The 14760-nt window shown below is 41.9% G+C and overlaps 1 protein-coding gene across 1 annotated transcript; it reads right to left on the bottom strand.

Moving 5' to 3' along the window:
- Positions 1 to 299: 299 nt before the first annotated feature.
- Positions 300 to 14165, bottom strand: zgc:56235 (Voltage-dependent anion-selective channel protein 2-like). The gene is made up of 9 exons (XM_015975555.3): positions 14025 to 14165; positions 13160 to 13230; positions 11050 to 11099; positions 7430 to 7582; positions 7248 to 7300; positions 5289 to 5510; positions 5058 to 5208; positions 4917 to 4974; positions 300 to 488 (listed from the first exon to the last, which is right to left on the bottom strand). Exons 2-9 carry the CDS (start codon positions 13224 to 13226, stop codon positions 397 to 399), a joined length of 846 nt encoding a protein of 281 aa, XP_015831041.1. The 5' UTR covers positions 13227 to 13230; positions 14025 to 14165; the 3' UTR covers positions 300 to 396.
- Between the last annotated feature and the right edge of the window lie 595 nt (positions 14166 to 14760).

Raw genomic sequence — 14760 nt, 5'->3', positions numbered from 1 at the left:
CAAACTAAAAACGAAGAACTAAAACAGACACTCTGAACCTGTTTTTAACCACAGAAATAAACTTTACGCTCAGCAGCCATGTTTCCATTCTCACATGCTTTAAGATACAACGGCTTTAACACTTACACCAACGACTACGTCATCCAAGTCCTACAGGGAAATAAGTAGTGTGACTTCATTCGTAAAAATATTTCACCACTGCCACTTCAGGGCCTGCCTCACAACCTCAGACTCAACTGGTATTGTCAGAAACGCTGACTAGACGTGTGAACAGGGAGTGTGTGTGTGTGTGTGTGTGTGTGTGTTTGTGTGTGTGTGTGTGTGTGTGTGTATGGAGAGTCCAGAGAGGAGGAGGAAGAGCTACATGACAGGTGGTGCTGATGTGAAGACTCCTATTTACGCCTCCAACTCGAAGCCCATGCCCACTTTGTGTCCGCCGGCGTTGAAGTTCTTCCCATCAATCAGCGCTGAGAGGGTGACCTTAACACCTGCAGAAAGACGAGCCGAGTCTCAGAAAACACGACTAGAGACATGCTTAACCGTGCAGATGAATGACTCCTGTATTCAGTCCCTGACACGTTTCAACGCAGTAACCTGAGCTCTTCTGACTGAAAGTGTGTACATTATGTACTTCTAGGGCTGGGCGATATGGCCCAAAATCAATATCACGATATATTGAGGATTTCACCTCGATAACGATAAATAGACAATAACTCCAGGTATGCGCAGAAACAAAAGTTGTCCACTAGATGGGGCTGTCGCATGTACAGGATTATGCTGAGTCACATTTTTACATGACTCAAGGTGGTACAGCTTCTTAAAGGGACATGAACGCTGCCAACCTACACACACCTTTTTATTTTTTTATTATCAGATTTATTGACATGAGAACAATTATTACGATAAGAGTCAGAAATTTCGATAACTATAAATGTTCGATTTATTGTCCAGCCTTATGTACATCTCTTTTACTTCTATCCAGATATCAGATTATCTTCTGTTTCTAATCCGTCACAGCTTCACTAACCCTTCACAAAGTTGTCTCACACTATCTGATTCAATAAAAAAAAAGTGTTCAACAACAACGCTGTCAAAACTTTCAGAAGAAAAGGGCCATATTATGGAAAATCAACTTTTTTTAAGCTTTTTACCATGCAGTATTGTTATTTCCTCATGAAAAAATACACCTAAACCCTTTTTTTGGCTGCATTCATGCATTTTCCTGTCTCAGCTGCAAATTTTAAGTTTTACTTTGAAAAACCTGTAAAGATGTAAACTAATCTCATAATCAGCCCTGCTCCTCTCCAGGAAGCTAGTATCTGGTCTGAAAACCGTCTCCTTTGTCCAGCACAGGACATGTGGCTTTGGGGACTGGTGTCATGAAGCAGACTTGGTAGTCTAGTGGTTAGTGCTTTTGCACTTTTGTGCAGATTTACATCTCAGTCTCTGCAATAACCTTCTCTCTTATTTTAGCTACACATGCCAGTATTATGTTTTCAATCAATAATCTAATTTATTGGTAAACTGTTTAAAATATAAGAACTAAAATGTATTTTTGTAACCTTCTTTGTTTATTTAGTCAGTGTGCGTCCACGTGAAGTGAGCAGAGTATCGTCTAAAACGCTGCTCGGAAACGACCAAATTCTAAAATCATTAGAGACACAAAAAAATTAGCAGAAAATAATCAATAAAAATAAAATATAAAAACATGACATTTGCTTCATATTGCTACATACAGGTGCTGGCCAGTAAATTAGAATATCATCAAAAGGTTGAAAATATTTCAGTAATTCCATTCAAAACGTGAAACTTGTACATTATATTCATGCAATGCACACAGACCAATGTATTTCCAATGTTCATTACATTTAAATTTGATATTCATAAGTGACAACTAATGAAAACTCCAAATTTGGTATCTCAAAAAATTAGAATATTCTGAAAAGGCTGAATATAGAAGACACCTGCTGCCACTCTAATCAGCTGATTTACTCAAAACACCTGCAAAGGCCTTTAAAAGGTCCCTCAGTCTTGTTTTGAAGGCACCACAATCATGGGGAAGACTTCTGACTTAACAGCTGTCCAAAAGACAATCATTGACACCTTGCACAAGGAGGGAAAGACACAAAAGGTGATTGCTAAAGAAGCTGGCTGTTCGCAGAGCTCTGTGTCCAAGCACATTAACAGACAGGCGAAGGGACGGAAAAAATGTGGTAGAAAAAAGTGTACAAGCTCTAGGGATAACCGCACCCTGCAGAGAATTGTGACGACAAACCCATTCAAAAATGTGGGGGAGATCCACAAAGAGTGGACTGCAGCTGGAGTCAGCGCTTCAAGAACCACCACGAGGAGACTCATGAAAGACATGGGATTCAGGTGTCGCATTCCATGTGTCAAGCCACTCTTGAACAAGAAACAGCGCAAGAAGCGTCTCGCCTGGGCCAAGGACAAAAAGGACTGGACTGATGCTGAGTGGTCCAAAGTTATGTTTTCTGATGAAAGCAAGTTCTGCATTTCCTTTGGAAATCAAGGACCCAGAGTCTGGAGGAAGAGCGGAGAAGCACAGAATCCACGTTGCATGAGGTCCAGTGTAAAGTTTCCACCGTCAGTGATGGTGTGGGGTGCCATGTCATCTGCCGGTGTTGGCCCACTCTGTTTCCTGAGGTCCAGGGTCAATGCAGCCGTCTACCAGGAAGTTTTAGAGCACTTCATGCTTCCTGCTGCTGACCAACTTTATGGGGATGCAGACTTCACCTTTCAACAGGACTTGGCACCTGCACACAGTGCCAAAACCACCAGCACCTGGTTCAAGGACCATGGTATCCCTGTCCTTGATTGGCCAGCAAACTCGCCTGACCTTAACCCCATAGAAAATCTATGGGGTATTGTGAAGCGGAGGATGCAATACGCTAGACCCAACAATGCAGAGGAGCTGAAGACGACTATCAGAGCAACCTGGGCTCTCATAACACCTGAGCAGTGCCACAGACTGATCGAGTCCATGCCACGCCGCATTACTGCAGTTATTGAGGCAAAAGGAGCCCCGACTAAGTATTGAGTGCTATACATGCACATTCTTTTCATGTTCATTCTTTTCAGTTGGCCAACATTAGAGAAACAAACATTTTTTCATTGGCCTTTAGAATATTCTAATTTTCTGAGATACCAGATTTGATGTTTTCATTGGTTGTCACCTATAAATATCAAAATTAAACGTAATGAACATCGGAAATACATTGGTCTGTGTGCATTGCATGAATATAATGTACAAGTTTCACGTTTTGAATGGAATTACTGAAATATTTTCAACCTTTTGATGATATTCTAATTTACTGGCCAGCACCTGTAAATTGGTCGGACTCATGTCAGCACGTGGCAAAACTGAGACGCTTTAGCTCTGGACCACCATAGCCAACACAGCACCTGTCTCACTAACACACTGTTGTAGGCTAGTTCTGTCTGCGCGGGCGTGAGCAGAGTTTTACTTCCGGGTTTAAATACAGGCTGACTAAAATTAGTAAAATAAGTCGTACTTAAGATGAGTGACATCTCAATAGTGCCATCAGTAACATTTCATCATATAACGTGGCTACGTTTGCTCTCAAAGGTTTACAATAGCATGATATGGAACCTTTAACAGTCTCAGCCCTATGGTACAGCTGATGTTTGATTCAATTGTGTAATTGAAAAAATCTGTATAGGATTTCCTTGAGCTCATAGAGCTGTGTTAGCTTTATTAGTTAATAGATCTGCTTAAAATGTCTTACTCTAAAATATGAAAACAAAACAAAATACCTGTTTGAAAGGTGAATTTCTGTGAAAAGGTGATAAACATTTAACACTTTACTTATTGTGATTAACTCTATGAACGATCTCAGTTTAGAGAAACAAAGATTAGTTGTGACAAAACATACAAAGTGGCTTCCAGTCACAATAAGGCCAGTTACAAAGTGTCCAACCTAAAAAAAAACTGCTATTACCAAAAATGATTATGAAATCCTTCACATAAACATAAATGTCACACCTGGTGATGATTCTGGTAGATTTATTCTAAAAATCCAGTCATATGATTTCCTCAGAAAATAACGGCATCACTTTTTCTAAATAATCGCACAAGGGGACACTGATAAGTCGTTTTGAGACAAATGGCGTTACTGGCCTCGTTAGCTTCTCGGTCTAGTCTCTAAACCAAGGGCGTTCGAAGAGCCTTCTGCAACAGATCACTCATCACTGTCCATGGAAACCCACTCAGTCCAGATCACACTGAAGCGCTCAGCAGCGTCATGTCATTTCCATGTAAATGAGAGATATATTCAAATATGAAACCACATGGATGATGGTGCAGTCTGGTGCTGGTTCTCAAAAGCTGCAGCTTTTTCGTCCACTCACAACCACTATCGCCGTTTACAGGAACCAGGACGTGGATTTGCATAAAAACGCTGGTGAAAATGTATAAACCAACAAAAGTAAGTCTGCATTTGTCAAAGCCCCCATGTCTGTGTGTGCAGGACCCTAAGATCCCAGATATTTAGATTTTAACTGGTAGGTTTCTCATTTAGCTGCAGGGTCTTAGGAATACAGCTGCAAGAGTCTGAAAAAGCAGGAAGTAAATATTTCACAGGTCACTGAACAACAGCAGGTCTAACTTGTCCCAGACCATCACGTCCCTCCACGCTAAACATGTCTCTAACGCGTAGTTACACCTAATTCTCTTCCCATTTTTCATTTCCTCACGGTGCTAGGATAGGAGGAAAGATCCTGCCCTTGTTTTTATTTCAAAATCATTTTGTTCCTTCAGAATTTTCATTTTTAGAACAACTCAACCTTTTGCTGCTGATAAACACCTAAAGTGGGCTTGTGTGTGTGTGTCTCTAAACAAAACGTGTTCCTGAGCCTTGTTGTGGACAGCAGCCTACCTGGCCGGAGGCTCTGGGTGTAGCCGACTCCTATCAGGCTGGCATTGTTCACTTTGGCCTGAGGGACGAAACGTGAGAAGATGTGAGACAGAAACAACACTCTGTGTGACTGCAGGACCAAAGACAAGCTGGACGACTCACAGACAGAGAGGACTCCTTGTCCAGCTTGTATTTGGCGGCGATTCCGAAGCGGGTGTTGTTGCTGCCGGCGGTCCAGGCCAGAGTGACTGCCGTCTCTAGCTCATCGTTCACCTTCTGGTAGATGGAGCCTCCAAACTCCGTCCCGTCGTTACTGATGGATGGAGCGGAGGTTTGTTCAGAGAGGGAGCTTCAGCGGGGATGAGCTCAGAGGAATCAGAAGGAAACACTCACACGTTGGTGTGCAGCTGGAAGTCCCCGGTCTTGTAGCCCAGGGCGAAGTTGTTCTGAGCCAGTTTGGATTTGGCCGTGTCGAAAGCCATCTGGTAGCCGGCTAGCCAGCCATCATAGCCCAGCACGGCGGCAGCGTGGATGATAGGCCCCTCAAAGTCCACGTCACAGCCCAGGTTCACATAATCACGCTTGTAACCCGTCTTCATCTTTCCACTTTTTTTACTGGGGAGAAAACAGCAGCAAAATGTTAGTTTTTCTACAAAGTTACTCTGCCAAGAGATCTAAATCCGCCCAACAGATGTCTGTTTGCACAGAGATTCATACACGTTTTTCATCCCTCACAAGAAGAAAAACATCTTCCTGAGCCAAAGAGCTTTTTATTGTTGGTTTTCAGGAAATCTGCAGGTGATGATTAACCCAGAAAGTCAGGAAACATGGAGATGGAGAAAATGGCCAGATGAGGAAGCAGCAACAAAAACATGCATATGACTACACAGGTTTCAAACTCTATAAACTCTTAGAATTTCAATAAAAACCACCCAAAAGTGTTGTTAAGATTGAAGTTACACATCTCCACAATCTTCTGGGGTAAAGTAATAACTTTATGAGGGATTAAATTTGTAGCTGTAGCTCATTAAACACAATAATGCAACTTTGGCACTCAAAGGATTAATTTTACAGTCCTCAGCAGGTCATTCTCATAGAGAACGTTCATGTTTGTAAGAGCAGGCTGAAGACTCACCTTTTTAGCTTAGCTTTTACCTGATATCTGTTTTAGCTGCATTGCCTGTTTTATTAATTATTTATTTTATTATTTTCATTTTAGTGGTATTAGACATTTATATTTTACTGTCTCTTTATTCATTTTTTTAAGTTATTTTACTATCCTTACTAGCTGTTATTATTAATATTAATATTATGATTTATTTATTTTCATTTTACTTATTTTAATCATACCAGTGTTTCCTCTGTGGGGCCCTCTGCCTCTGGGGCGGTCAACTGCTGCTGCCGTCGATCAACCCATCTGAACTCAGCCTAGTGTTTACTTGTGTTGTTTTTTAGGTTTTGTGTGTGTGTGTGTGTGTGTGTGTGTGTGTGTGTGTGTGTGTTTGTGTGTGTGTGCCTGGCAAATGGGTTATGGGATGGGGGGTGGGTTATGTGGGGTCATTTTAATCTGTAAAGCACTTTGAGCTGCATTTTCTTTTGTATGAAAGTGCTATACAAATAAAGTTTGACTGATTGATAAACTTGTACATGTTTATTATTTTTATTCATAATTTATTATTTACTGTATAGGATTGGGGTCAAGTGAAACATTTTGTTTTAATTTATATTGTGCATTGTTGTTATGTCAGTGCTAAATGAACATTTTCATAGTTCTGTAATCGATTTATTGCCATGCCTTGATTTTAGTGATGTTGGTACACATCATAAACATAAATACCACGGTTCTAATTATTGACATAATACTTTCTTTCGGTGTTTTGGTTTCGGCCAAGAATTTTCATTTCGGTGCATCCCTACAAAAGAGTTTAGTAACACCCCCCATCTTCATCGCAGCGTTAGACAGCAGAACAGCTGCTTGGACGGCCCTCATGATTCACTCTCATCTAGAAACCAAAAACACTTTTTATCCTGGTTTTCCTCTCAGAGGCTGAGCTCCAGTACAGATAAACTTGCCTCCCTGAAAACATACAAATGTACTTTGCTTAGTTTTGTAATGAACTAAGAAATGTGGGATTAAATTATAGACCTGCCCTCCAAACAATTCAATCTGCAGCAGAACTGGACTTGATGAATTAACGGTGATGAATTAAACATCTCTTCAGTTCCTGGACCCCTGGACCCCCCACCCCCCCCCACCCCACCCCACCCCACCCCCACCACCACCACCACACACACACGCAAACACATGCACAACCACACACACGCATGCACACACACTTGAAATTGACTCACCCTGTGTTTGGTACAAAGGATGTGTCCAGGCCCACCTTCATCCCCTGAGCGAGCTGCAGGTAAAGGTAACCGTGTCAACACATTAACAGCAGCGAGACATTGGTGAAAATGAGATTGTCCACACACACACACACACACACACACACACACACACACACACACACACACACACACACACACACCTGGTCCTCCACGGTGACCTCAGTAGTCAGTGTGTTGTCTGTATTCCACTTCTGGCTGATGGTCAGGCCCAGTTCCTTCATCTTGTATTTGGTCTCCAGGTTGCCGGACGCCTTCCCTGTGTCGATGTTGCTGGAGCCGGCTGTGTTGAACTCCTGCAGAGCAGTAAGACGGGGCAGAAAGGTAAACGTTAACAAAGTCTGTTGTTACTGCAGAAATATAAAAATAAAACAAAAGGAGGAGAGAGATGGAGTTGAACACTGGGACTGGATCATATCAGTCACATCTGAAAACATGAATACATGCAAGGCGCCAAAGACACGTGAGATGGAGAAAATAAAAAGACAAAAACATTAACGTGACACAATTAAACCGTAAAATTATCAAAGAAAACAATAGAGATTCACGTTTATTACTGAACCTGACCATGTGACAATGACATAACAATGACACCAACCAACCCTAGTCATCATCAGAGCACAATTATAAGATGCTGTCAGATATCTTAGTGAAGACGTGAAGTTTCACACTCCGCGTATCTGAGCCAAGAATAATCTATTCATTAAACGAGTTGCTTCTTCTCCAGCAGCAGCTGATTTAGGATTAGCTAAAGGAAAACTGATTATTTAGAATTTGAAGAAGGAAATGATTCCTAATTATTTCTATTAACTGTATTTATATAAATCACTATTAAATAATAACACATTTCTTTAAATCCTAGAGGTTTGTTTATCAACCTGAGCAGAGAAACTGATCTTTATGCACACAGTGAGACAGGTGAAGAGACACGTGTCTTCCACGTGGGCGTTTATGAGACACGTCCCCTAACTTCTCTGAACTGATGGAAGGGACTAGACTGATGTCAAACCGATGGTGGACAACCCAGCTCTGTGCTGGGATGACTTCAGAGATTCATTCAATAAACAAATAAATAAGCAAGCCGACCTATTTATTACAGAACGTGTTGAACTAAGCCTGCAGCGTTGTTAGCTTAGCTCCTGAGAGCTAATGATGGATGTAACCTGCTACGACCTGGGTCAGTTTGACTGGTTTTAGTGGGTGTATTGCATGTTTGTAGGCACTGTTATTTAACGCAGAACGGGTTTTAACTGGTGTATAAAAAGAATGCACAACAGGGCAGGTACCACAATTAATTCTTCTTTTACTTTTCTTTTTGACAAAGCTCCTCGGATAAGAAGTGAAGCATCTTCAAGAAACCAAAGAAGTCCAGTTGCCTTCATGCTAACCCCTTTGGGTTACTCTTTTACTTTTGATTAGATCTCCAGTTTTTGATGCAAAAGCTTAGTCGGCTCTGGCTGTCTTCCTTGTGTGTCTTTCCTGTCCTCCGGTGTCTCAGTCAGTCAAGGCAAAAGGCTGCCCATCCTGAGCTCGGTTCTGGTAAAGGGGACTTCATCCAGTCCACATGAGCTTTGCGGATCTGGAGAAGGCTTATGACCGTGTCCCCAGAGTGTAACGTTCTCCAGCCACACACATCAGTGCAAACTTTGTCTCCTTCAGTAGGCTGAGAACAGCTTGGTGTTAGTTGTTCTACACATTACTGTTTAGTTTACAAATCACTGACTCCGATATGGAGACATTCACAGTGATAGTGCAGTAGCAGGAGATCAGGTGAGAGGACTCGTGTTTAGACAGGGTTTAAATGGGTTCATATTAACTTCAACAGCCTGTAATAAGGAAGAAATCAGCTCTCGACTTTCCATCCATCCATCCATCCATTATCGTCCGCCTTTTCGGGGTTGGGTCGCGGGGGCAGAAGCCTAAGTAGGGAGGCTCAGACTTCCCTCTCCCCAGCCACTTGGACCAACTATTCCAGGGGAATTTTAAGGCGTTCCCTGAACAGCCGTGAGACATAGTCTCTCCAACGTGTCCTGGGTCTCCCTTTAGGCCTTCTTCCGGTTGGTCGTGCCCGGAAAACCTCACCAGGGAGGCGTCCAGGAGGCATCCTAACTAGAAGCCCAAGTCACCTCAACTGGCTCCTCTCGATGTGGAGGAGCAGCGGGTCTACTCCGAGCCCCTCCCGGATGACCGAGCTTCTCACCCAGCCACCCTGCGGAGAAAACACATTTCGACCGCTTGTATCCGCGATGTCATTTTTTTGGTCACTACCCAAAGCTCGTGACCATAGGTGAGGGTAGGAACGTAAAGTGGCCGGTGAATCGAGAGCTTTGCCTTCTGACTCCGCTCTCTCACCACCACGACAGATCGGTACAACACCCGCGGCTCCCAACTTTCTGAATCATATCTTATTCTCAACTTTTAACTGGGTCCAAGTCAGATTTTTCTCCTGATGGATCAAATAAAGGACATTAGACTCAGTCCAGCATGTTCAACATTTATGATAAATGATGAATCCATGGAGCCATGCGTTTCAACTAAAAACATGAAATATGATTCTGCTGGCTACACAAATTGCTGCCGACACCACCGGAAGTCGAACCCACGTTAGCATATGGAAAACTGAGTTATAGGCAGATGTTTTAACCTCTGGACTATCATAGCCATTAGCGCTGTTGTAGACACATTTTGTCGTCGTCGTCGGAGTTTCACTGAAAGTTTTATTTCCGGGTATAAATTCAGGCTGACAAAACAAGTCGTATTTAAGATAAATAACATCTCAATAGTGCCAACGGTAATATTTGATCATATACTGTGCTTACCTTTGTTCTCAAAGATTTAAAATAGCAGGATTTAGTACCTTTAATGTGTTTCTGAACTTTCTGCTCCTGCTGTATTAAAATGCAGCTGAAATGAGCGGCGGTGACTGAATGTCACGGGCTACACGGTCAGCTGTGGGCAACATCACAAGCTATGTTAATGTTAACGCCATTACTGACGGAGCCACGAACAGGTTTCAGAGCCATTCGGTGCAAAGTTGCAACAAGCTTCGTTATGCAACAGATAAAGGGGAGGGCCCTAAACGAACGATGAGACGATAAAGTGGATGCTGACAGAAAAAACAAACAAAGCTGCTAAACTCTGAACCATTCGCTCGCTTAAATGTTTCTGTCAAAAATAAAAATGTATTCATTTGCAGATATTCGTGTGCCCACAGACGTCCTGAAAACAACCTCTGACATCTTCCTCTATTTTAAAAACTGAAGCTTATTCAGTCAAGAACAACTAGGAATGATGGATTGTTAAAAAGTCCAACAGTTTCCATGTAAAAATAAAATCTACAGTAAACAAAAGAACTTACACAAACAAAAACAAACAACTTAACAAGAACCAAAACCAAAATTAAACAGCAGAGAGTGAGGTGAATAAACACGACAGACGGTCATGGAGCATCGCCTCTGCGTCAACGCCGATCTTACCATCTACATTAGAGCATGATCAGTCCGGAGCGGCAGCATGGAGACAGAGCAGCAGTTAGGAGGGACAGGCAGAGAGACAGACAGACGGGCCACAGACACTCAGCTGCTGTCGGCCCGCCGGGTTTCTCTACAACCCAAACAGAAAACGCAAAGCAGCGTGTGTCCGACACCCCTGACCCCTAAAAGCTCAGCGTCCCAACCTCGGTTGGCGGCTGCGCTCAAAAGAGGATAAAGGCGTGTGCAGGGATCAGAGCAGCAGGAGGAGGTAAAACAGAAGATGTTCTCACCACTCCACTTTGAGATTTGGTCTTCAGGTCCAGCTTCACAAGACCAAAGCCTGTTGGATTCAAAACACACTTTTGACAACTTTGGATGCAAACAGGAGAACTTGTTATTATAACATTATTCATAGTTCAGGGTGATTGGCCCCTAAACTGCTATGCTAGGTAGTTTTTAACTATCTGACATGGCAGGCTCAGCTCTGCCTGGTTGTTATACCAAGCTAAGCTAAAGACGACAGATGCTGATACCTCCTAGAACAGAAAAATCACCAAGAATAAAAGTCCCCCCAAAATGTCAACCTTATCATTAAAGGTGTGGAACACTGAAAATGATTATTTCTGATTATAATCGGTCACTCTCAGTTTTTCATGCGGGCTAAACATGAAAATAGTCTGAAGCTAAGAAACTACATGCAGCTACTTTCTTCTCCAGCTGACTTGTACTTCCCGATTCAGGCGCATCTGAGCATTTCCCCCAGAGTACGGCTTACAAGGCATTCATTCCTACTAGAGACCACTACTAATGTATTAATTAAATGAGCGTGCCACACCTTTTACTTACTTCCATTTAAAAAATATCTGTGCAGCAAAATGACTGAATTGTACAGCTGCGGTGAAATCACGGATGTCTGCAAACTTTCTGTATTTCTATGAAACCAAAACTGAGGTTTTACAAATTGCCCCTAGACATGCAGCTGGTACTGGGTTTGGGGCAAATAACCCAGTTTCTTAAGCCCACTGTCTCTACTCTTAAAACGGAAAGGCATTTGTGTTTTGATAAACATGTAAGCTCGGTGGTGAGTGCTAGCTTTTTTCACCTGAGGCGGCTAGCAAAGATAAAAACATTTTGAAATTCTTATCCATGCATTTGTGATGACCAGACTGAACTACTGTAAAGCCCTGTGCGTGGGCACCAGTCTTTGATTATACACCTGCAGCTGGTCCAGAATGCTGCAGCACATGTTTTAACTGGTGCTCGCAGGTACGACCATATCTCAGCGGTCCTATCGGCCCTTCACTGGCGTCTGGCCAGGTACCGAATTGATTTAAAAATATTATGTTTTTAAATGCCAAAATGGCCTTGCCCTGCTCTACCTGTCAAAAGTTGCATGTGCCTGTGCAGCCTCTTTGGTCAGCTGAACGTGGACTACTTGTGGTTCCTCAGATAAAATGTTAAAGCAGAGCCTTTTCGATGATTGGTCCCAGCTTGTGAAACAAGCTGCTTACAAATGTAAAACAGGCCGAATCGCTTCCTGCGTTTAAATCTCACATGAAGACTCCCTTTCTTTCTCTGGCCACTGAAGCCGTTAGTCGTTGATAATGTTGCTGCCACTGTATTATTTCTTTTTTTTATTCCTGTTCTTACAGTACGGCTCTTTGGGACACGTTGTTTTTTTAATAGTGGTTTATGAATAAATTGGATTTATATTCACAACACTAAACACATGACGTGAGATTTTTGCCTCAAAGGTAAGACGTAAATGTCTGACCTGGTCGTTCTATTCACATTCTAGCTCATGAACCACCGGATGGATTTTAACAAAACTTTCACAAAGTAATTATTCATAAATCTACAACCGATCAACTTTAGGAGTCACCTATATTCTTATCAAAAGTAATCAATACTAACTTATATTGACAAACACAACTTTGTCAGTAAATCCAATTTCACAGACTTTAAGTTGTGATCGAGAGTCGTTCAGAACCCATCGTGTGACCAGATCAGGTGAGATCTTGTGATTACACGTCTCACGTTCAAATGTAAGCTGATTTGTAGTTGACTTGAACATATTTTTCTGGAACTTTTCAGCATCAGTAAAACAAGGCAACATGTTGCCTGTTTGCAATTCAAAGAAATTGTGTTCATATTAACAGCAGACATGAAAAGATGAGAAGTCTTCCCACTCAAGAAGGATTTACAAAACAAAATTTTCTTAGTGGAATTTCACATGATTGGATTAACCCTGCAGACCAAAGCTCTTGGTGAACTAAACCACAGTGGCCAGAGGTGCTAAATGACAAGCACTGATAGATTTTTACAATCAAATGTAAAGAAATAATGGAGAAATGAATCCTAACAGGTACAACTCCATTATGAAATTCAAACAGTGCTCACCGTAGCCCTTGCTGAAGATGTCCTTGGCAGCTTTGCCGAGGTCTGAGTATGATGGAGGGACAGCCATTGTGCTGGATAAGATGAGGTGTTTACAATGTTTAAATCACAGATTTCACATTTAACTCAAGTAAAACTGCACAAAGACAAAACATTTCATACCCAAAGCACGCACACACGACTGTTAAGAAATATACACGAGTGACATGTCAGAGTTCACCTAATTGGAAAATATTTCATCAAAGACAAGTCCTCACAAAATCAATAAATTAGACACCCCAAAGAGTAAACTGGCCTGTCTCATCTACAAATACATTCAATCATTAAAAGAGCATCTGTCCTCAGAAACGAACTGCAGCTTCAGGGCTGACGACCTTTAGTTCGGCTCTGTCTGGAGAAAACTTGGATTCACAGGAAAACTGGGATCTATGCTTAGAACTAAAAGGCTAACATTCAAGAAAGTTAGTAATGATGATGCTTAGGCAGCTGATTATTAACGCATAAACGACCCATGGAAGTCTCGTGGTTGTTCCATGTGGGACAAAGGACAGCAGATGGGCCGGGGTGTACTAGGTGTGGGTTTTTTTGGGAGTTGCACCAGCTAAGCTTGATGTTCATGGAGAAACTAACACGGAGCTGAATGCGTGACTAAAGTTGTAGTTTACTCAAAACACGAGAACCACGTCATTTAGGGATTACACTGTGCCGTACAAGGCTCAACATCATTATAGGAAGGACACGCCGTTAGCTAAATCGCTAAAACATGCAAGCTAAGAATGCAGCTAACCTTGGACACGAGCGCATTAAATTATTATAAGACAATTATTATTACTTGATGAGCTTTATCAGTGTTATAAACGTCCCTCACCAGAGCAGCGAAGGTATTTGCAATGGGAGTCGGCAAAGCCTGAAGCGTCCCTGGCGTGATGCTGCTGAGGAGATTGACAGCTAGCCTAGCTTAGCGCTGACTGTAGACAGGGCGCGATGAAGGAGAACTATTACTGAGCATGCGCAATGCCACTGACAAAGAGTCCGAAGGTGCAAGAGATATATAACACGTTCTTACAACACGAGACCGAACACAAGTGGTTTTTAAATGATTTTAAAACGTCTAGCAGGTACGGTTCAGATAACAAATATTTTTCGGAATACAAAAGTGTGTTTTTATTCACATCAAACTTCTAGAAACGAAGCTCAGTACCTTGTGCCCCATATAGAGCAACAAGCTGACTTCTGCTTGCCAAAATTGCTTGAGGCCATATATATATATATATATATATATATATATATATATATATATATATATATATATATATATATATATATATATAATCATCATCTAATAAATGCACACAAGACATTCATATAGACTTTGATTTTTTAAGGGTAATTTTTTGTTTTGAAGGTGCAATATGTAAGAATTAAACAATTAGAGGAACACAAAACAGTCTGTGTCTTATCACGTTGCAGGAAAGGTTACAACGACACAGATCTCCTTTTCAGCCAGCTCGGGGGTTGACAGGTTTTCTACTTGTTAAAATGAGCAAGAAGGGACGTAGTGGCTGGCACAATCCTAATACACACACTTCCACACTTGTGCCCTT

This window comes from Nothobranchius furzeri, chromosome 6 (genome assembly GCF_043380555.1).
Source record: "Nothobranchius furzeri strain GRZ-AD chromosome 6, NfurGRZ-RIMD1, whole genome shotgun sequence".
Lineage (NCBI taxonomy): Eukaryota > Metazoa > Chordata > Actinopteri > Cyprinodontiformes > Nothobranchiidae > Nothobranchius > Nothobranchius furzeri.
Note: the sequence above shows the minus strand (reverse complement) of the source record. Positions and strands in the feature narration are given on the sequence as shown.